At 40.5% G+C, this 21,401-nt stretch overlaps 1 protein-coding gene across 6 annotated transcripts in view; it reads left to right on the forward strand.

Annotated features, from left to right (window-relative positions):
- RALGPS2 (Ral GEF with PH domain and SH3 binding motif 2) overlaps positions 1-21,401 on the forward strand; it is a 310,247-nt gene that overhangs the window by 70,433 nt on the left and 218,413 nt on the right. For all 6 annotated transcript variants that reach the window (XM_039483899.1, XM_039483897.1, XM_039483900.1 and 3 more), the window contains 2 exons: positions 3,564-3,671; positions 17,107-17,157. In XM_039483899.1, the coding sequence (XP_039339833.1) occupies positions 3,564-3,671; positions 17,107-17,157 (159 nt within the window). The remainder of the gene's footprint in view (positions 1-3,563; positions 3,672-17,106; positions 17,158-21,401) is intronic.

Raw genomic sequence — 21,401 nt, forward strand, 5'->3', positions numbered from 1 at the left:
CACTCTAATTTAAGGCTTCACGTGCCGGTAATACATTTGAACGTTTTTTAGAAGGTCTCTCTATAAGTCTATAATATATAACCAAACTACTGTTATATGTAAAGTAAACAAGGTTTTCAAAATGTTTCAGAAGCTTTATTTAAATAAATTAAAATGCAGATCTTATTAGTTTAGTGTGATCCTTGCCCTTGCTTTTCCTTGCTTAGTTTTCCAATGTCTGGCGGCACCTATTTAGATACTTTAAGCTGCACACAGGCTTCTGAGTTATAAGTTGATAACCGGCTGGCAGGAGGTCAGCGGCTGGAACCCCAGATTGGCAGCTGAGGTGAGTGGAGCTGGTGGCTTGTAGGGCTGAGCAGGGCTGGAAGCCTGGACTCTATCTGGCAGGGGGCCTGTGCTGGAACTCCAACTGGCAGCAAGGTGAGTGGGGCTGCGGGGACCCTGGCTGGCATGGGACCAGCAGCCAGAACCCCAGAGCGGCGGCGGGCTGACCGCCACCGCTCTGGGGTTTCCACCACCGGCTCCTGCCAGCTGGGGTCTCAGCCCGCTGCCAGCCTGGGGTTCTGTCCCCCAGGTCAGCAGCGGGTGCTAAGTGGGGCTGCGGCGGCGGGGGACCCCGGCTGGCAAGGAACCCCAGAGCAGCCGTGGGCTGAGCAGCTCAGCCCGCCCCGCGTGCCATCAAAAATTGGCTCGCATGCCACTTGCCGACCCCTGCTCTAACAGATAAACTTAGTTATGAAAAACAGTGGTAAAAATGATCATTAATTCTAAATATTTCTTCTCAAAAGCCACATGTTGCACCAAATCTACTCAAGAGAGAGAAGGAACTGTGTGTGTGTAGGGGGCTGGAAGGAGCAATTTGGAAGATAAAGAGGAGGGTAAAAATGAGGGGTACACTTGGGTTGTTTTCTGCTACTCTGGCAAAAAAGAGTAGCTGTAAACCTAGCTAAACTAGCCAATATGTCCTGGCTGCTTTGCATTTCTCCAGAGTGGCATAATATTGCTAGAGTGTACCAGTGAATCTATCCATAGAAGTTAAAAGGATGATTTTTTTCATATTTTTAAATCACTAGAAATATCAAATAAGTTATTTGAGACTTTTGTTTAATGTTATGATTTTTTTAAAAATCAGCAGCCCAAGAAGATTTCCAGACAAACTATATTAAAATGGAGTTAAAATTGAGATTACAAATCAGTATTTAGGATAAATTGACAGTGATGTTGTAATTATTCTCAAGCTAAGTGTTATAAATCCAGGAAATTCAGAGTTATGATTCAGTGTAAAAAATTTAAAATATGGCATCAGGTGGTAGAAAAAAAATCGAATGTTGAAAAATTTGTTTAATATAAGACCACAAACATCAAGGTTTAATCCTAATAATAAGTTTTTAAGGAGTGTTACTGGGAAGATTTAAGGTTGCTTGGTTGCCCTACCACATTTCCTATCTTAACATGTTTGGATTTCTTTTATGACAAAGTAAATGACTACACAAGGTGCAAGACAATAAAGATCAGGTCAGATATCTCCAATAATTGAGATATTGCTCTCTTAGAAAGCAGTCTAAATGTGCTGTGATGTATTTGGAAACTGGATACCAAGGCAGGCATGATTTGTTTAGTTGCAGGCCAATAGTTCAAGTTTGCATAATTAATCTTAGTCATATATTTCAGAATAAAATAACCCTTTAGAGAATGCTGCCATAAAGCCTGATTGTTTATAACATGGCTGCCTCTCTGTTAGGCTGAGATACCATTGGGTTTAATTACACAAGCATCTTTAAGTTTTAAGTACAGTGGCAGTCTGTATCAGTGTGATCTTTTGGAGCTGCTATTTTGCTTATTCAGTTACCTTTTTTTCTTCTGAATAATTTGAATTGTATCAAAAGTGACTGATCATTCCATGCTACTTCAGTGAAGCAGTCATTTCTATGTGCTGGTAAACCAATAAAAAGGGCTTTTAAGAAGAGAGAGTTGCTGTCATTTTACTCAGCACAGTAATCTGAGTGTTCACACGTTACAAAGCGTATTTTAACATATAAGGTGGACATTTGGATGTGGAATTAACTTTTACATTATTTTGCATCATATTGTTGAAATTATCTTTTGACATTAGAATTACAGGAACCTAACGTTGGTGATTGGAAGCCAGTTTCTATTTTTAGACAATTAGAAAAAATCTTTTTGTTCTTTAACATTAACTTTTAACATTAAATGTTGTTGAAGCACATCATGCAGGTTGCTGAAGATGCAAGTCTGTGTGGTTTTCCTGATGCATATGTTGAAAAGAGATTATACCATTACAGTCATAACGGTGCTTTTCTGCTCCAACAGCTCTTTAAAATAAATTTAAAAAATGGAGAGGACTCTATTATTTAAAATTTCAGCTGGGTTAGTTCACTCCGTTTCTAGATGTCCTAGTACCTATCTATATGTGGAAAATTAGAAGTTGGGTTATGTAACTGATCATAACAGTAACAAATTCTGCTTACTCTGATTTTCATGGAAACGTTGAACATCCAAATGTAGTTTGCACTAGTGCTTATGCAGCTGCTGGGACAGTTATTGCTGGATTGATTACTAAAAGTATAATTTGAAAACAGTGAAGTTTGGCTGACAGAACCATTATTGGTGATAATTCCTGAGACAGGAAGAACCCAGCTTCCCCCTCAGATCCCACAATTTGCTATATGTACAATGTAGACATACTGTGTCCAAGATTATTGTGTAAAATATCAAATATATCTTATGAAATATAGTTGCATTTAGCAAGGACACTTGAATACGGTCTGTATCTTTTGATATATTTTACTGACATTCCCCCCTTAAAAAAAAAATCAGGAGAGAATGGGAGAAAAAGGCAGAAAACCAGAAAGATAAAGGAATGGGAGGGCTGGGGAAGGGGAAGGAGAGCAACATTTCAGTTTCCATCCACTAGGATAGTTTGCATATCTGATATCAAGAATCTTGATTGTAAGTAATTTTTGGAGTTCTGGTATCCTTTCAAATTTAAGAGAGAAACTGATTTATAGTCTTATTAATTATTACTTTCATGTTGTCTGCTAACCCAATCAATACAAAAGGTCTAAACAAAAATCAAATTTATTTTGTAATTGCAGTGATTTTAGTGCTTAAGAAAGGAGGTAGGACAGCTGACGTATCATCTCAGTACTTACCTGCAACTACCATTTTATTTCAATGTTAGCTCTTTCCTGACCAATCTTTATCTATTCGCCCTTTTCAGTGATTTTTTTTTTTAGATCTAAGACTAGTAGAAATCATTTTTTGCCTTGAGTAAGCAAGATTAAATGCCAATTCTCTCTGTGTAAATGTTGTGCATTATGAGCATCATCTAGAGCCCACTGAAGTCAACTGAGGGTCTCTGGTTTCAATGGGGTTTCGGTCAGGCCCTAATATGCTACATGTGCTAATATGCTACATGCACAAGGGTAATTTGCAGTATAGAAATGTTTCTTGCAACAAAGAGACACTTGAAAATAAACATTTTCTTCTTGTTTTGAAAAGAGAACTATATCTGTTCTTTTTTTTTTTTTTTATTTTGACAGAAGAGTAGCAGCTCTGAATCCTTAAGTGACAAAGGTTCTGCTGAACTGAAGAAAAGCTTTGATGCAGTGGTATTCGACGTTCTCAAGGTTACACCAGAAGAATACGCCGTAAGCAATCAACAATTTATCTTTTTGTGGGAATACTTATACTTTTGGTGCTGTTTCCTTTCCCCTCTTAACAACCCTATTTCTCCCCACCTCCCACCCACAGGGCTTCAAAAAAAGGCCCTCTGTGGTTCCTTTGGTCACAGGGGCCGACTTCCTCCAGGCTCCAGGCTGGACAGTACAGGACATACGTTTCTGGGGGGGGGAATCTAAGACTGGGAGTGTTTTGGGGTCACCCTGCAATATAACCAAGACTGATAAGAGCCTGAGAGTAATCCAACTATGGCTGGCAGGCTGCAGTTACACACAAACGCTCAGGTTGTGGCTTGCATGCTGGAAAGTTGTTTTTGAGCAGCCCAAGTAGAAATTCCTTCAGCAAGGCACTGTAAAGCAACCAAAGTTGCAGGGCAGGGTTAACAGCTTCTCATTAGTCTGGATTGTACCCTGGTATGTTACAGAAAGGTGGTTTTATGATTTACAGCATTGGACTCAAGATCTGTGTTGTGTTATGAACATAAGAATGGCCATACTGGGTCCGATCAATGGTCCGTATAGACCAGTTTCCTATCTTCTGACGGTGGCCAATGCCAGCTGCTTCGGAGAGAATGGACAGAAAAGGGGCAGTGTTGAGTGGTCCAGTCCCACCTTCTGGCAATTGGAGGTGTAGGACACCTGGGGCATGGGGTTGTGTCCCTCACCATCTTGGCTAATAGTCATTGATGGACCTATCCTCCATGAACTTACCTAGTTCTTTTTTTAATCCTGTTACATTTTTGGCCTTAACATCATCCTATGGCAATGATTTGCACAAGTTGATTGTGTGTTGTGTGAAGAAGTACTTCCTTTTGTTTATTTTAAACCTGCTGCCTATTAATTTCATCAGGTGACCCTTAGTTCTTGTGTTATGTGAAGGTGTAAATAACATTCCTTATTAACTTTCTATTAAACATGAATGGTATAGAGACCTCTTGTTATATCCTCCCTTACGGCAGGTCTGCACTAGAAGCACTACATCGGTGCAGCTGTGCCACTGTAGCATGTCTGGTGAAGATGCTCTGTGCCGACAGGAGTGTCTCCTGCCGATGTAGTGCCAGTGCAGACAGCGCTTAGGTTGCATTGCACAGCCGGGTGTCTCTTTCACACCCCTGAGTGATGCAACTTAGATTGATTTAAGTGGTAGTGTAGAACTGCCTTTAGCCATCTTTTCTAAATTGAACAGTCCCAGTCTTTTTAATCTCTCCTCACATGGAAGCTGTTCCATAGGCCTAATCGTTTTTGTTGCCCTTGGGCAAGTCACTTTTACTTTGCCTCAGTTCCTCATCTGTAAAATATGGTTTATAATACTTGAATTATAATATCATTTGAGCAAGATTAGCTTCAGGTATTAGCTCCTCAGTGTGAAACTGGTAGAATTCCCTTAGTTCATGAGGATTGGTAACCTTTAAGGGGTGTAGAACAGTGGTTTTCAAACTTTTTTTTTCTGGTGACCTAGTTGAAGAAAATTGATGTCCACAACCCAACGGAGGTGGGGATGAGGGGTTGGGGTGTGGGAGGGCCTTGGGCTGGGGCAGAAGGTTGGGATGCAGGGGTGGGGCTGGCGATGAGGGGTTTGTGGGGGGGGCTCAGGTCTGTGGCAGGGGGTTGGGGGTGTGGGAGGGGGTCAGGGCTCTGGGCTTGGGAGTACAGGCTCTGGCATGGAGCCGGGGATGAGGAGTTTGAGGTGCAGGAAGGAGCTCTGAGTTTTTTTGGGGGGGCGGATGAGGACTGGGGTAGGCGATTGGGGCACTGGTTTACCTCGGGAGGCTCTTGGTCAGTGGTGCAATGGGGGTGCTAAGACAGGCTTCCTGCCTGTCCTGGCACCGTGGACTGCACTGTGCCCCGGAAGTGGCCAGCGGCAGGTCCGGCTTCTAGGCGGAGGTGCACAAGTGGCTCTGTGCAGCTCTCGCCTCCAGGCAGTCCTCCTCCCCCCCCAGCTCCCATTGGCCGGTTCATGGCCAATGGGAGTGTGGAGCCCCGTGGCCCCTGTGCCTAGGAACTGGACCTGCTGCTAGCCACTTCCGGGGTGCAGCACGATGTCAGAACAAGTAGGGACTAGCCTGCCTTAGCCGGGCAGCACCGCTGACAGGACTTCTAATGGCCCAGTCGGCAGTGCTGACCAGAGCCTTTGCGAACCAGTGCCTTACATTCTGCCACCCAGTACTGGGTCGCGACCTGCAGTTTGAAAACCACTGATGTAGGGTGTAAGCTGGCTGTCCTCTTTTTTTATAATAGCCTTTTCTCCAAATGCTTCAGTTAGTTCCTTCTTGATCTATAATTGATGCAGCAACTCCCTGTTAGACTGTGCATCTGTATTACTTCAGTTCTTCTGGAAATGCTCATGTATCCTTATAACACTTATCTGTACTTTTCCAGTCTTACACTAAGGAACTGAGGTCTATCTGTCTAGTACAAATGCTTAAATTCCTTTTGAGAACATTGCCTTGAATGCTCCAACATACTCTGCAGTGCTTCAGTACTTCTTTTTGAGGGAGGAGGTTGTGGTACTTTTTCACAGTGCTCTGGTTCCTACCCTGACATGTCAGTTTCTGCTTTGATATGCCAGACCCTATTTAGATGTGGTGTGGTTTGGTTTGGTTTGGTTTGGTTGCTGAGACTTCAGTGTCTGTCCTGGTAGTGAGGCACAGTATTTTTCTCCAGTGTGTGACTTGGGGTGGTCCAGCATATTGGTTTTGGGGATTTCAGGTTTCTTAACATATTGAGGCTACTTGGTGTTCTGAGCATTGGGAGGATCTTTTATCAGTCTCACTGACAGTCTGATGCGGTTTTTAATGCTTCGTACCTGTCTTTCAGATATGTTTTTGAAGAAGGAAGTATTGACTTTAATGGCTTCAAATCATAGTAGAACTATGTCCAGTAGGAATGGAAATGTTTTTATTGTATTTTCAGTCTTGTAGCCTAATAGGATACTCAGGGATGTCCCAGATTTCCTGTGGATCTCATCTTATGCACTGAGAAACTGTGCACGATACCTCCAAACCCTCTTTGAAATCTTGGTATTGGTGTGGGATAGCGTTTTCCCTCTGGAGAGACACAATCTGGAGGAGCAGGCAGCCAGTCAGTTCTCCGCCTTCCTGGGAGTGGTGAAGTCAGGTTCCAGCCCTGGGACGGTGGGTGGCAGGTTCCAGCCATGGGGCTTCTGGCTCTGTTCTCTGGCTGCGTGGTGGTGGGCTCTGGCCCTGAGCTCACCCCCCATCACCCTTGGCTCCCACTGCCTCCTCCAGTGCCCCATCATCCCTGGCCCGCACTCCCTCTGTACCTATCTCTCCATCCAAGGCTTAATTTGTCCCTGGGCTTGTCAGGGCTAAGTAAGTCTGCTGTGAAAACTAATATTTGTACATTTGTTAATATAACATTTCACAGCAGATTTTAGTAAGCTAGCAAGTCTTAAGAAACAAAACAACCAAAAAAGCAAAAGAAACAATAAAAAAAGACAATGTGCAAAGCACCTTATTTGTGTTTCTATTTTCTTTAGTTCCAGTAAAGAATAGACAGCAGTACATTTTTATTATTGTCTGCAAAAAAAAATCCTACATAAATAAATTACAATGATTTGGGTAAGTATATGTGCATATTTGTTTTTCCTAAAGTTAATAAAATAATATTTTAGGAAAAATTGTCAGAGCAGCCACCCGCAAGAGTCAGTGGCCACACTCTGAGGCCACCAAAAATTTTTATTGTGAGAACCCCTGATAGTCCTCACTCAATTCATAAAACCAACCTTTGAACCTATGAGTGAGTGTTCTCTCTTAATCTATTAAACAGTATTCATCATAGCAGTACATTTTCCCAGAAGAGTAAGGGAACTGCAGGCTTTGATGGTAGATTCACCATTCACAATTTTCCACAAACACAAAATGATCCTTCATCACATCCTATATTTCAGCCCAAAGCGGTAACTAACTTCCCTCAAACAGTCAGTTGCTCTACCAGTATTCTTTCCCAGCTTTCATATGCACTTGGATAAATAGAGACTCTACACATTACTCTATTATTTTGGTAATTTATTTCAAAATGTCTGTCACAATATAGACCAAAAAAAAAAAGATTCTGGTAAAAATTTTTTTGACAAATAGATTACTTACAAGGCGTATTAATACAGAACTTTTGTGTCATTAATTTAAATTACAATACAGAACTGTATTTCCTGCACCTGTCAGAAGCAGTGCAAAGGCTTGGGGGAATAAAGGGTAATGGAAGAGCTGAGGACGAGGGAAGGAGCCTCAGAGTAAATCTAGAGGGTGTTGGGTGTGGGTGGGAGGTTTTTCTTTTGGGGGTGGGTGGGGAATTGTTAGGATGTTGGGAAGCCTACCCCATGCAGACCCTGTCCGACCCCAAGCCTCTCCCATTCAGTCAGGCATGTCTGCCCCTCTCCACACACCCCTCATTCTCCTTGGGTCTCTGCAGTCCCCATCCCCAGGCTCAACACTATCAGCCCACTAGCTCCTGAGCCCATGCTCCAATCTGTCCCCCCCACTAGCCATTCCAAGTCTGTGGACTCTTTCTCCCCGCAACCCTGTATGCCCCACTCTGTCCTAACCTGGCTCTGCAGGCAGGGTGCTGTGATGAACTGTACTCCTGGGGGAATTCTGCGTCAGTGGACATAGAATTTTGTATTTTCCTGCATAAAATACATTTTGCCTAAGTGTTGCAGTTCTGCATTTTTCCCACTTGAGGCTGCTGTGGAGCTAGAACAGCCAGCACCTCTTAGGCAAATGTTTTTTATGTGGGGAAGATAAAAATGATGTGAGAGAGATGAATTCTGCATGTCCGCAGATGCACAGAATTCCCTCAGGAGTAACCCAACTTTGAGGGTATTTTTACACCAATTTGCTGGGCCATACTGTGACCAAAAGGACTGTATCTAAATGAATCTGGTATCTCTTATTGCTTTGGCCTGAGTGACTGGCAGATGGAAGGCTATATCGAGGGTTGCCGCCAATGTCTCTTCAGATGTTTCCATTGGAGATATCTGTATAATACACATGTGCAAAACATTATTGTTTGAATTTAGCCTCAAGAGGGAATCCTGTATGTGGCTCTCTGTTCCAGAGCTCGTTTCCAAGGTAAGGAGAGACTAAACTCTCCCATCCACTTCATTTTTCCAGATGTCCCTTTTTTTTTTACTTGGATGCTTTATTTACTTTACTGGAAGTTTATTTCATTGTTGTCTCTTGTAGACTTGACTGTTTTGTGCACTGTTGGATGTTTAAGAAGAACCTTACTCCTCTTTTGTATTTATGAATTAGAAAAAAATTAAAAAAACCTTTCAACACATTGGCCTTGATTGTTGCAGGAGCAGATTTATTGACTTTTTTTTACTCTTCAGGAGTAAGAATTGTTCACAGATAATATCTTTAGAAAAAGGTAAATTACTTATAATTATGCTTCTCAATATTTTATTATATTCCTGGAATCTCACTGTCCTCCCTAGTTCCCCATGGTATTTGGAGATTCTTTTAGAATTATCTTCATTCTTACACCTAGCTTTCATTTTTTTTAACGGTATTTTTGATTGTGTTAATGATTTTGCATGGGCTATCATCATGGAAGCATCACTTCCTGTGTAATAAAAATAACTAGAACATTTGGAGGGGCAAATATCTGTATTTAGCAGTGGGTGGAATGTGATGGATCATTAAATCTTAATGGCTCAGGGAGAACTGTTACCCTTGAGCTAAGACCCAGGAGTTGAAAATTCTGCACAAGAGATATCTTTACGGAAACTGAACTACAGGGAATTAATTTACCCTTCACTTCACAGGTATGTTATGAAAATAAATTCATTTGTTTGTGACGCATTCAGATACTAGGCTGATGAGTGCCTTAGAAAAGTCTCTTTAAATTTAAAAAAAACTCTCAGCAAGATAGTTTTTTTTTAAAAATGTCCCTCAGTGTTGTATTTTTCTCAATCCTATACACTATGCTGTTTGGCATTCCAAGCCCAGCTATATACAATACCACAGTGCCTTCCCTAACCTGTGGTACCTCTATATGAAGGAAATAATGGTTTGGTTTTGGAATCTGGGGTCTGGAACATGAATGGTCATTACGCTTACATATTCAGGTTAGCTGGCAAGGCTGAATGGAGCTCCATTGACTAATTCCTATTCAGCCAGTAGAGGATGATGTTGAGCAGCAATGAGGTATGTCGATTTAGCCCGTCTGCAGAATTTAGATTACAGTTAGAGAGCAAGATACAAAGATATTATTTGCCGTGTTTCATATTTCACAGCACTTCAAAGCCACCAAGTCAGCTCTAGTAAGAGAAACCATTAATTTGCTTTAAGGTTTTAATATGTTATCTATTGAGTCAGAATCTTAACATTGCATAAAAATCCTTATTACAGTCTTTTTCCATTACTCAAATTATTCCCCAAACTGGACAGATGTTCATTTTGTTAAATGGAGTTTTTGCTAGAGTTTCTAAATTGAGGTTAACTGTTCTGCAATTGTAGTGCAGTTTACACTGTCCAGCGAAAGACTTTCCTTTTTTGCCAACAAGGTTTGAATATGCATTCATTTTTTTTCTAATGAGACAAATCTTTACTTTAGGGTTCATGTATGTGTGAATAGGCTTGAAGTACTCCATATCTGATGTTCTACACTGTTAACTGAGCGACCAGGAGGTAGCATATCTGCTTACTGGTGGAGGCATTAACTGGATGTAACTTCTCTTCTGGTGTTAGTTTATTTGTATGATATCCTATTCTGCTCATTCTTGTTGATACAAGATAAAAACAGATAAATTCACAAAAAAAAAAAACCCTCAAAAACAAACCTTTATTTTTATTCCTGTAGGGAAGCCCATCCTCGGCTCTCTTAGTACTTTTCTTTTAATTGTCCAATTCCATTTGGGTTTCCATTTATCCTATCTGCTTCCCACATTATTACAGGAAGGCTATGTAATGAAGCAATAGCTATACAATTTTCAACTGGGCACATTGATGTTAATGAGAAAAGGGCAGAATGATATTGTATTCAAGAAGATCTGTTGAGATTTATAACACTCCAGGTTCAGTCAGTGCCAGAACTGATGAAAACAATTAAATGAACTCAGTAAATACCTCTGAACATAAAACCGGGTCCACATTATCAGAATTTCTCTTCAACATCAGCTGAGAGGTTTACCAGCAAGGACAGAAATTATATAAAATCTGCAGCTATGCTGCTTTTCACTATTCTGGAATAAATCTGCTTTGCCTGCAAGCAGTTGAACTAGTCTGAAATAGAGATATTTGACCAAGTAGGATATTTTGGGCTGCCTTCATCACACAGTAAAAAAGGATCTAGTCGTCTTCAGCCACCTTTACAGAGAAACATTAAGTGGACAGAGTTCCTGTACACACGATCTCTTAAACCCAAGGCATGTCTCAGCCATGGAAGAAAAGAACACTACCTACACTATGCAACTGATTGCAGTTTAACAGCTCTGGACCCAGAAGCATATAGTCCTAACACCACTACAGTCATCCTTGAGGAGGATCATATGCCTACAGAGCCTGAGCTCTGGAAGATTTTTAAACTGAATGATATGGCCCCTCTTACTTGCATTTTTCCCTAAAGCAGTCCAGCTAAATCCCCAATAAACAATTTATAAATTGTAGAAGGACCCTGTAATCCTTGAGGAGGAAACTGAATATGTTGGTCCTCATCCTACTGGCTGTAAATTTTCTAATTTAGCCTGTCTGAGAATCTTTTCTTATATATTTTTTTCTCCTCCCTCTCTTTTCCCCGCCCCCCCCCCAGGGAAAACTGTGGTGGTAATCACTGTAGTATTTGAATACCTCAGAAATAATAATGAATTTATCCCCTCCACACCCATGTGAGTTAAAGTACTATTATCACTGCATAGACGGGGAGCTGAAGTATTGCAACACTTTGTCCAATAAAGAACACTGTGGCAGAGTTGGGAATTGAACCCGGATTTTTCAACTCGCAGTACAGTGCCTTAACCACAAAATTGTTTGCCTTTTCAGATGTTAACTTAACAAATTACGTAAATTCCTTGAAAGATGAGCATTCCTCTTGAAGGATTCTTCAGTTTTTCGGGATCCAAGAAAGCCAACATTCTCATATAGAAAGTAATGCTTCTCCCTGACACATTCTAGAACTATTACCTCGAATGCATAACCAAATATATTTCTCTTTGGCTGTGTCTGCTGTAGGTTGGTTGGTCTTCTGAAATCTTTCTAGAATCTGTTTTATCTGTCCTTCCTCTCTTTCATTCTAAGCTGTGGAGACATTCTTTAATTTATGTATAAGATTGCTAGACATATTCTCTTTCTGGAATATAGAAGAATGAATTTCCCCATATTGTTAATTTTTGTAGTCAAAATACTTATTCATAAAGACCTGCCTGGAGGACAGAGCAGAGATATTGCAAATTTACAGTTGTCTTGCACTTACAAATTTTTTCTTGAAGGATACTGGTAACTTGATAAAGAAAAATGATTGTGGTAAACTTTGTTTCATTTGATCAATTCAAGTCAAGATGAGCATTTCAGAACTCCTCTTGAAGTATCACAAAAACTGAGCCACCCGGAGAAGATGAAGTTGGCCAGAAAGCACCAAAATCTTCCATGGATTTGTGAATGCTAAGGACTTGGGAAAGAGATTTTACTCTGGGTCTGCACTACCAAAATCAAATTAATAGGCATGTTTTTAATTTAACTTCCTCATATTCCATTTGGGCTGAATCTTTCCTTGCTTGGTTTTAAAAGAAGTCATTTTTTTCAGGAAGCCTGAGCAAAATTGATTGAGTTGTTTTCATAAAGTAAGCATCATAAAATACATTTCCCACATATTCTGAGCTGAAATGTTGTCCTCTAACTTAATCAGCTCAAGTGAGACACTTCAGTTTGGCTTGTTTTGTATATATCATTGAGACTTAAAAAGCAAGTCAGGTTTTGGGGGGAAAATAGTTAATTAGTTTTAAATGTGTGAAATCTGCAGTTTTGCTTGTGTGTTTTAGAGTTCTTTTTTAATACAATGTAAAAATATATTTATTATAAAGTTGCAAAGGAGATTGTAAGCTCTGCAATTCAAATGGTTCTATATCAAGGAATGTGTAAATTCAGTACTGGGATGCCTTCAGGTTGTGGACTACTCTGCAGGTTCATGGGGCTCTAACAGAGATTGTAAACTTTCCAGGGGAAAGCCTCTAGGCTGGGGTGGGAGGTATTTAGCACATACCTACTGCTCAAGCAATTTACAATCTCTGCTGGGCGGAGCTGATGGAGATTGATATTTTTCCCCTAAGAATTGGGCAGTCAAATTGGGCAGCAAAAAACCTTAATATTAGTGCAGTGGCCAATGCCAAGTGCCCTAGAAGGAATGAACAGAACAGGTAATCAAGTGATCCATCCCTTGTCGTCGTCCATTCCCAGCTTCTGGCAAACAGAGGCTAGTGACACCATCCCTGCCCATCCTGGGTAAGAGCCACTGATGGACCTATGGTTCACGAATTTATCTAGCTCTTTTTTTAACCCTGTTATAGTCTTGGCCTTCATAACATCCTCTGGCAAAGAGTTCCACAGGTTGACTGTGCTTTTTGTGAAGAAATACTTCCTTTTGTTTGTTTTTTAAACCTGCTTCCTATTAATTTCATTTGGTGACTTCTAGCTCTTGTGTTATGAGAAGGAGTAAATAACACTTGCTTATTTACTTTCTCCACACCAGTCATTATTTTAGAGACCTCTATCATATCCCCCCTTAGTCGTCTTTTTTCCAAGCTGAAAAGTCCCAGTCTTATTAATCTCTCCTCATACAGAAGCCATTCCATACCTCTAACCATTTTTATTGCCCTTTTCTGGACCTTTTCCAATTCCAATATATCTTTTTTGAGATGGGGCAACTACATCTGCACGCAATATTCAAGATGTGGACGTATGATGGATTTATATAGAGACAATAATATTTTCTGTCTTATGTATCCCTTCCTTAATGATTCCCAACATTTTGTTAGCTTGTTTGATTGCCACTGCACATTGAGTGGATGTTTTCAGAGAACTATCCACAATGACTCCAAGATCTTTCTTAAGTAGTAACAGCTAATTTAGACCCCATCTTTTTATATGTATAGTTGGGATTGTTTTCCAATGTGCATTACTTTGCATTTATCAACATCGAACTTCATCTGCCATTTTGTTGCCAAGTCACCTAGTTTTGAGAGATCCTTTTGTAGCTCTTTGCAGTCTGCCTGGGACTTAACTATCTTGAGTAGTTTTGTATCATCTGCAAATTTTGCCACCTCACTGTTTACCCCTTTTTCCAGATCATTTGTAAATATGTTGAATAGTACTGGTCCAAGTACAGACCACTGCGGGACACCACTATTTACCCCTCTGCTTTCTGAGAACCTACCCTTTGTTTCCTATCTTTTTAACTAGTTACTGATTCATTAGAGGACTTTCCATCTTATCCTATGACAGCTTACTTTTGCTTTAAGAGCCTTTAGTGAGTGACCTTGGCAAAGGCTTTTCTTAAGTACACTATATCCACTGGCTCCCCCTTGTCCACATGCTTGTTGACCCCCTCAAAAAATCCCAGTAGATTAATGAGGCATGATTTCCCTTTACATAAAGCATGTTGACTCTTCCCGACAAATCATGTTCTGCTCTGTCTCTGACAATTTTGTTCTTTACTATAGTTTCAACCAGTTTGCTCGGTACTGGTTGTTTAGCAGTTTTCCTGCATCTGTTGTAATTAAAATTGTTTTTGCTATTATTTTTGGAGTCGTGGTCTAGTTGTTCTTCTAAATTATATTTTTACACTTCTTTTGGCAGAGTTTATGCTCCTTTCAATTAAAAGTGGACGTTAAATCCTATTGGGGATAAAGGATGCCTTTTTACCTCTGACTGCTTCTTTTACTTTGTTGTTTAGCCATGGTGGCACTTTTTTGGTTCTCTTACTAGGGTTTTTTAATTCGGGGTATACATTTAAGTTGAGCCTCTATAATGGTCTTAAAGTTTCCATGCAGTTTGCAGGGATTTCACTTTTCGCACTGTACCTTTTAATTTTCATTTAACTAACTTCCTCATTTTTGTGTAGTTCCCCTTTCTGAAATTAAATGCTACCATGTTGGGCTGCTGTGGCGTTTTCTCCGCCACAAGGATGTTAAATTTAATTATAGTATCGTCACTGTGATCAAGCGGTCCAGCTATAGTCACCTCTTGGACCAGATCCTGGGCTCCACTTAAGACTAAATCAAGAATTGTCTTTCCTCTTGTGGGTTCCAGGACTAGGTGCTCCAAGAAGCAGTCATTTAAGGTGTCAAGAAACTTTATCTTTGCATCCCGTCCTGAGGTGACATGTACCCAGTCAATATGGGGATAGTTGAAATCCCCCATTATTATTTTTTTTATTTTTATAGCCTCTCTAATCTCTCTGAGACAATGAATAGTGATTGACCCAGGGAAATAGAGTGAGAGTGACTGTATAGCCAGGTAGTTAAGGCATTCCCCTAGGATGTGAGACCCAAGTTCAAATCTGTGCTCCAAGGATTATTTATTTATAAAAAGTGGCACAGTTTCAACAGGAGAGATTGAGGAAAAAATCCACACTGGACTATCCTGTAACCCTGTGGCTAAGACATTCTCCTGCAATGTAGGAGATGAAAGTTTAAATCCCTACTCCACATCAGGTGATTGGGGCGGGGGGGGAATTGAATTGGGGTCTCCCACATCCCAGGTGAGTTCCCTAACCACTGACCTAAAGATTATAAGGGAGGCTGCTCCTGCCTCTTCACTATTCCCTTTTTGCTCTCCTGGCCATTTTATCAGTCTAGTTCTCCTCTGTTTGTGTCAAAATGCCTGAAATCTAAAAGAAAAGACTTTGAAGTGGGTGGAAACAAAATGTTTTGTTTTGACCTCACGCAAAACATTTTCGACTCGATAATTTACCCAATTGAAAAATATCATTTTGGGTTGACCTGAAAAAACAAAGTAAACATCACCCCCCCACCCCCATGTATTTGAACTGCCAACTGTAAAATCCATTGTAAAGCCTGTTTGGATTGATAGCTGCAAGGAGGTAAAAATAATTGTAGTGGTCAATGATGAAAATGACAAGACGTAAACACCCTAGCAGACACTATAGTTGTGATTGGAAATAAAATCAAAATATGAGGAGATATTGATGACAAAAGTTAACAGTTTATACACAGACATCATGCTTGTACTTAATATTCCCAGCAAGTTAAGAATTTCATTGGGTTTGATTATTGTGACAATTTTCTCCTGAAAGATAATTTAATAACTATAGGCAGTTTTTTAATGGTGTGGTGAAAAGTCTTTTATTCTAGAATTCACCTTTTCCTTGTCTTACAAAAACAAACAAAATCAGTGTATTTTAGAAGAGATGGTTTCAGTCACCCAGGTTTGTTTTTAAATTAAAAAGCAGCTCTTCTGTTTTTAGCATAAACACATAATGTAGACTATTGTGGTTGGTATGGGTGAGAGGATTGCAGAAAGAAACTCTTACATAAAGGGTGAGTATGGAATAACAACTAACTGAAATTCACAACTTTGTTCTATTATTTGTTGCCTCTTAAATGAACTTGTGAGGCTAGGTCTGTCTGATTTTTCCCTTAGTTTAGAAAACTAAATACAAAACCCATCTCTGTCAGTAGTTCTTCTCACACAGAAACACAGCTCCTCTTGTCACCTTTGCTAAAAACACAAACAAAAAAGCAAACCACTGTTCATTAATTCTAGCTGGTGGGAAGGAAGACAATAATTTTGTGTTTAATTTTTGGCATATAAACTGATACTATAGTGAGGGATGCCATATAAGAACCTATAGAAACAGGAAAAATGGACTTTTGTCTCGTGTGTCCTTGGGACAGTGGAACCACTCAACTTTGTGGTTTCACATGCTACAAACATGAGAAATGACACATGATTGATTAATTAGATGCAGAAATGTTTCAAAAGATACACATATAATAAGAGATGGCTGTTTGGAGCATTGAGAGAAACTGGGTTTGTGAAGAATTGAAAGTGCTTTCTTGGCGATTTTTTAGAAGTCTTTCTGTATTTGACCTGATAGCTTATACGTTTTAAATCAGGACTCTCATAAACAAATGCAGGATTTGGTTCATAAAAATAACATACTTGCTTGTGGATAGGATTTTGTTTATTTGAATAAATGTAAAATACTGACCATTGGTTTATACTTTGGATATGCAGCATGTCTTAATGGTAATAGCAAAGATACTTGTTGGTAACAGATTCATAATATCTGATATTTCCAGCATGATTATAGTGAAACAACAAAATATAACAGAGTAAAACATGTACAGTTGGCACCTTATAACCATGTAGGATTTTAAACAGACAGAAAATTAATTTTGAATATAATGTATGACTTTGTATTTCAGGGTCAGATAACACTAATGGATGTCCCAGTATTTAAAGCTATTCAGCCAGAGGTGAGTAGTTCACAGGTTTTGTTTTCAATTTTAAATGAAAAGGGTCAAGATCTTGTGATGTCAACCAACAAACATAAATTCTGGAACTGGAGAATATGTATGCTCAGTTATCCTGAGTTTCCATTTCTTATAGCTTTGAAGCAGATGGCTCTAAAATATCATGAGGATATCTGGATCTAATAATGGTGTGTTTTGGGAAACTGTTGGAATTTAAACACAGTCAAGTAATAATGATAAAACGAAGTGTCTGTCAGAATGTTTCTTTTGCAGTGTTTCTGAATGTTAAACATCTGTGGTTGAATATATATCCTGATACTTTAAAAGTTCAAACTTTTCTTACTAATTGAAAGACACATTTGTTATATTGGTGGTGTATTGTCTTTGGACCTAAATGACAATAAATATGATCATAATACGCTTTTTGTACATTGATTGTATACTGATAGGCCCGTTTGACTTTTTAGTGTCTGGTTAAATTTTCCATATAACAAGTGAACTACATTCAGGGCTGGTGCAACCATTTAGGCGACCTAGGCAGTCGTCTATGGTGCTAGGATTTGGGGGGCACCATTTGCTTTGGCAGTGACCGTGGCGGCTGGATCTTTGGCCGCCCTGGTTGCTGCCGGCATTTAGGCGGAGGGAGCTGGGGCAGGGGGGCGAGGGGAGGGCCATCTGCAGCAAGTAAGGGGGCCCTTGCGCGGGAACTCCTGCCCCAGCTCACCCCCTCCCCGCCTCCTCCCCGAGCACGCCGTGGCTGCTTCACTTCTGCCTCCCAGGCTTGCGGCGGGAGACAGGAGAAGTGAAGCAGCCACGGCGTGCTCGGGGAGGGGGTGAGCTGGGGGGGGTGCCTCAGAGCGGAGGGTGGGGAGCTGCCACGGAGGGAGGGTGCGGGGGGGGGCGGGGAAGAGGGCGCAAGGTGGAAGTTTCGCCATGGGCTCGAAACATCCTTGCACCGGCCTTGACTACATTGCTTGTTTTATTGCTAGTTCTCTAATTTACATAGAATACCCATACACCTGAATGTTAATGAAGTAGGTGATGAAAAGGAAATAGTGGATACAAGTATTAATAGTACCCAAAAACATATCAGCAGTTGAGTGCTTCATTCTTTTTTCTACCCAAAGCACATAAACAGAGAGGATTATAGTATTGTTCTACCCTTCCTGATAGAAGTGTAGAATAATGGGATGCCTTCCCTATGGTGAATCCCTTTCTCTCTCCCATAAACCCACTTTGTGGTTCTGAAAAAGGTCTTCCTGGATCAACTGGGATGTGGCCCAAAAATAGGTGATGGGAAGAGACAGAGTGATATTACCATTTCCAGTACAGATGCAGCATGTGAGCATAAGGAGCTTTTATGTCTAAGACTATCTGAGTAGTCAACAGAATTCTTCTACCACTGGCCATTCCAGTGTTAGCTGTTTAGCTCTGCATTTAATATAGCTTGGTCCATTGTTGGTACTATTTTTAGCTGTTGATGTTTGTGCCAGTGCTGTATCATGCAGTTACTCCATCACCTAACTTGTCTTCTTTTAACTTGACCTAACTTCTGGGCCACTTTATATAATTTGTCTAATATTCTGATTAGTGGTGTGTTTCATTTCTGTCTATGGGAATTGTGGCTAATTTACACTAGATTAATTGCAGTTACAGCTGAATACACAGTTCCCAAAGTCCTGGGTTTTGTGGGACTGTTATGCTTTGACTCACAAAATCCCCTGTCCTGTTAGAAGTGAGGGCTGAGCAGTACTGTAACCCCACACACCAGGGCCAAATCACAGTGCCTGGAGCAGGCAGTTGAACTCAGGCATCACTTGGAACAGGAACGGTAGAAGCCATTTCTGTGGAGCAGGCTCACTCTGCAACTCCCTACCCACCCAGTGCGGCCATGACATAAATCCCCCTTCCTCCCCTTTCTTACATTGGTACCTTTTTTGCATTTTGTCAAATCTGCAGTGAAAGTGTTTCTAAAATGAACATGAGCTGGGTCATCATCAGAGACTATCTGCTATAACATGAAATATATGGCAGAATTCAGGTAAAACAGAGCAGGAGGCATACAATTCTCCCTCAAGGAGTTCAGTCACAAATGTAATTAAAGCATTTTTTTAATGAGCGTCATCCGCATGTCCTCTGGAATGGTGGCCAAAGCATGAAGGGGCATATGAAGTTTAGCATATCTGGCATATAAATACCTAGCAATGCCGGCTACAAAAGTACCATCCGAACTCCTGTTCTCACTTTCAGGTGACATTGTAAATAAGAAACGGGCAGCATCCTCTCCCGTAAATGTAAACAAACTTGTTTGTCTTAGCTGTTGACTGAACAAGAAGTAGGACTGAGTGGACTCGTAGGCTCTGAAGTTTTACATTGGTTTTTTTTGAGTGCAGTTATGTAACAAACAATCTACATTTGTAAGTTGAACTTTCACGATAGAGATTTCACTACAGTTCATGATGAGGTGAATTGAAACATTTTTTTCTTTTGTTTACAAATATTTGCACTGTAAAAATGATCATCAAAATGTACACTCTGATTTCAGTTAAAACACAGAATACAATATATATGAAAATGTAGAAAAACATCCAAAATATTTAATAAATTTCAACTGGTATTCTGTTTAACAGTGCGATTAAAACTGCGATTAGTCGCGATAAATTTTTTAAATCACGATTAATTTTTTTGAGTTAAATCACGTGAGTTAACTGCAATTAATCAACAGCCATAATTTTTAAAACTGTTTTATTTTTTTTCTTACAACTTGTCTGCACTAACAGTTTGTGGCAAGCTAGAGCGTGAACATACCCTGCACTAACCTGCCACGGACTGTGTAGACAAGCCCTGAGAATCATAGAATCGTAGGACTGGAAGGGACCTTGAGGGGTGATCTATAGAGCTCTGTGTCTGTCACGGAGGTTGCGGAAGTCATGGATTCCATGACTTTCCCTGACCTCCATGTCTTCTGCAGTGGCCAGTGTGGCTGGCTCCAGGGCCAGCTGCTCAGGTTGCCCCAAGGACAGCCACACCAGTCACTGCTGGAGCAGTTCAGGGGACAGCAACATCAGCTGCTGCTCCAGTGGCCCCAGGCAGTGGTCCCCAGCCACAGCAGCCATAGTCCACTGGATCGCCACAGGTGGCTGTCTCTGGCTGGGTGGCTGGCAAAGCTGCTGCTGTCCACTGGGCCTAGGCAGTGGTCCCCAGGTGGCCAGTTGGAGCAGCTGTGGTCAGCAGCCCATGGCAGCTGGTGCTGCTGGCCCCGGCAGCAGCCCCCCTGACACATCCTCTCTCCTCCCCGCCGTTATAATAAAGATACCTGTGATTAAAAGTAATGGACAGGTCACAGGCAGTTAAGTTTTGTTTATTGCCTGTGACCTATGCAAGACTTTAACTAAAAATACCCGTGACTAAATTGTAGCCTTAATCATCTAATCCAGTCCCCTGTACTCAGGGCAGGACTAAGTATTATCTAGACCATCCCTGACAGGTGTTTGAATATTTTTAAGAGCAGGTTAGACAATGATGGAGAGTCCACAGCCTCCTTAGGCAATTTATTCCAGTGCTTAACTACCCTGACAGGAAGCTTTTCCTTGCTGCAATTTAAGCCCATTGCTTCTTGTCCTATCTTCAGAGGTTAAGAACAACAGTTTTTCTTCCTCCTCCTCCTAACAACCTGTTATGTACTTGAAATCTGTTATCCTGTCCCCTCTCAGTTGTCTCTTCTCTTTGAAAAAATTGGGTTTGTTTAGTCTAATCTTCCCTCATAAGGCATATTTTCTAGACATTTCATAATTTTCGTTGCTCTTCTCATTTAATCATTTTGTTTCTCTTAGCACAGATTAAATCTAAATTTCTGGATATTCTTTACTGTGTTGAAATATTTTTAATTAATTTCTAAATGCTTGCTGTTTAAGTGACATCAGAATTTGATTTCTCTCACATAAGCTTAATTATCTGACAAAATCCAGAGCTGAATATCTACATTTTTATGGTTATCTTTTGGTATCAAAATCAATGGAAAAACTCAATCGACATACTTAAACACATCTTGAGCCTTTTGCCTGGACCTATAGCATTGTAAATATATCTCAGAGCTAACTCTTCCTGTCTATATTCAAATATTTACCATAGTTATATAGTCCACAGTGAAACACAAGTTTTAGATGAGGTAACTTTTGAGGGCTGGCTCATGTCAACATTTTTCTCCTAGAAGCAGGTATATTCTAACAAGCAACCGTTTGAAAGTG

Source organism: Mauremys reevesii, linkage group 8 (assembly GCF_016161935.1).
Source record: "Mauremys reevesii isolate NIE-2019 linkage group 8, ASM1616193v1, whole genome shotgun sequence".
Classification (NCBI taxonomy): Eukaryota; Metazoa; Chordata; order Testudines; family Geoemydidae; genus Mauremys; species Mauremys reevesii.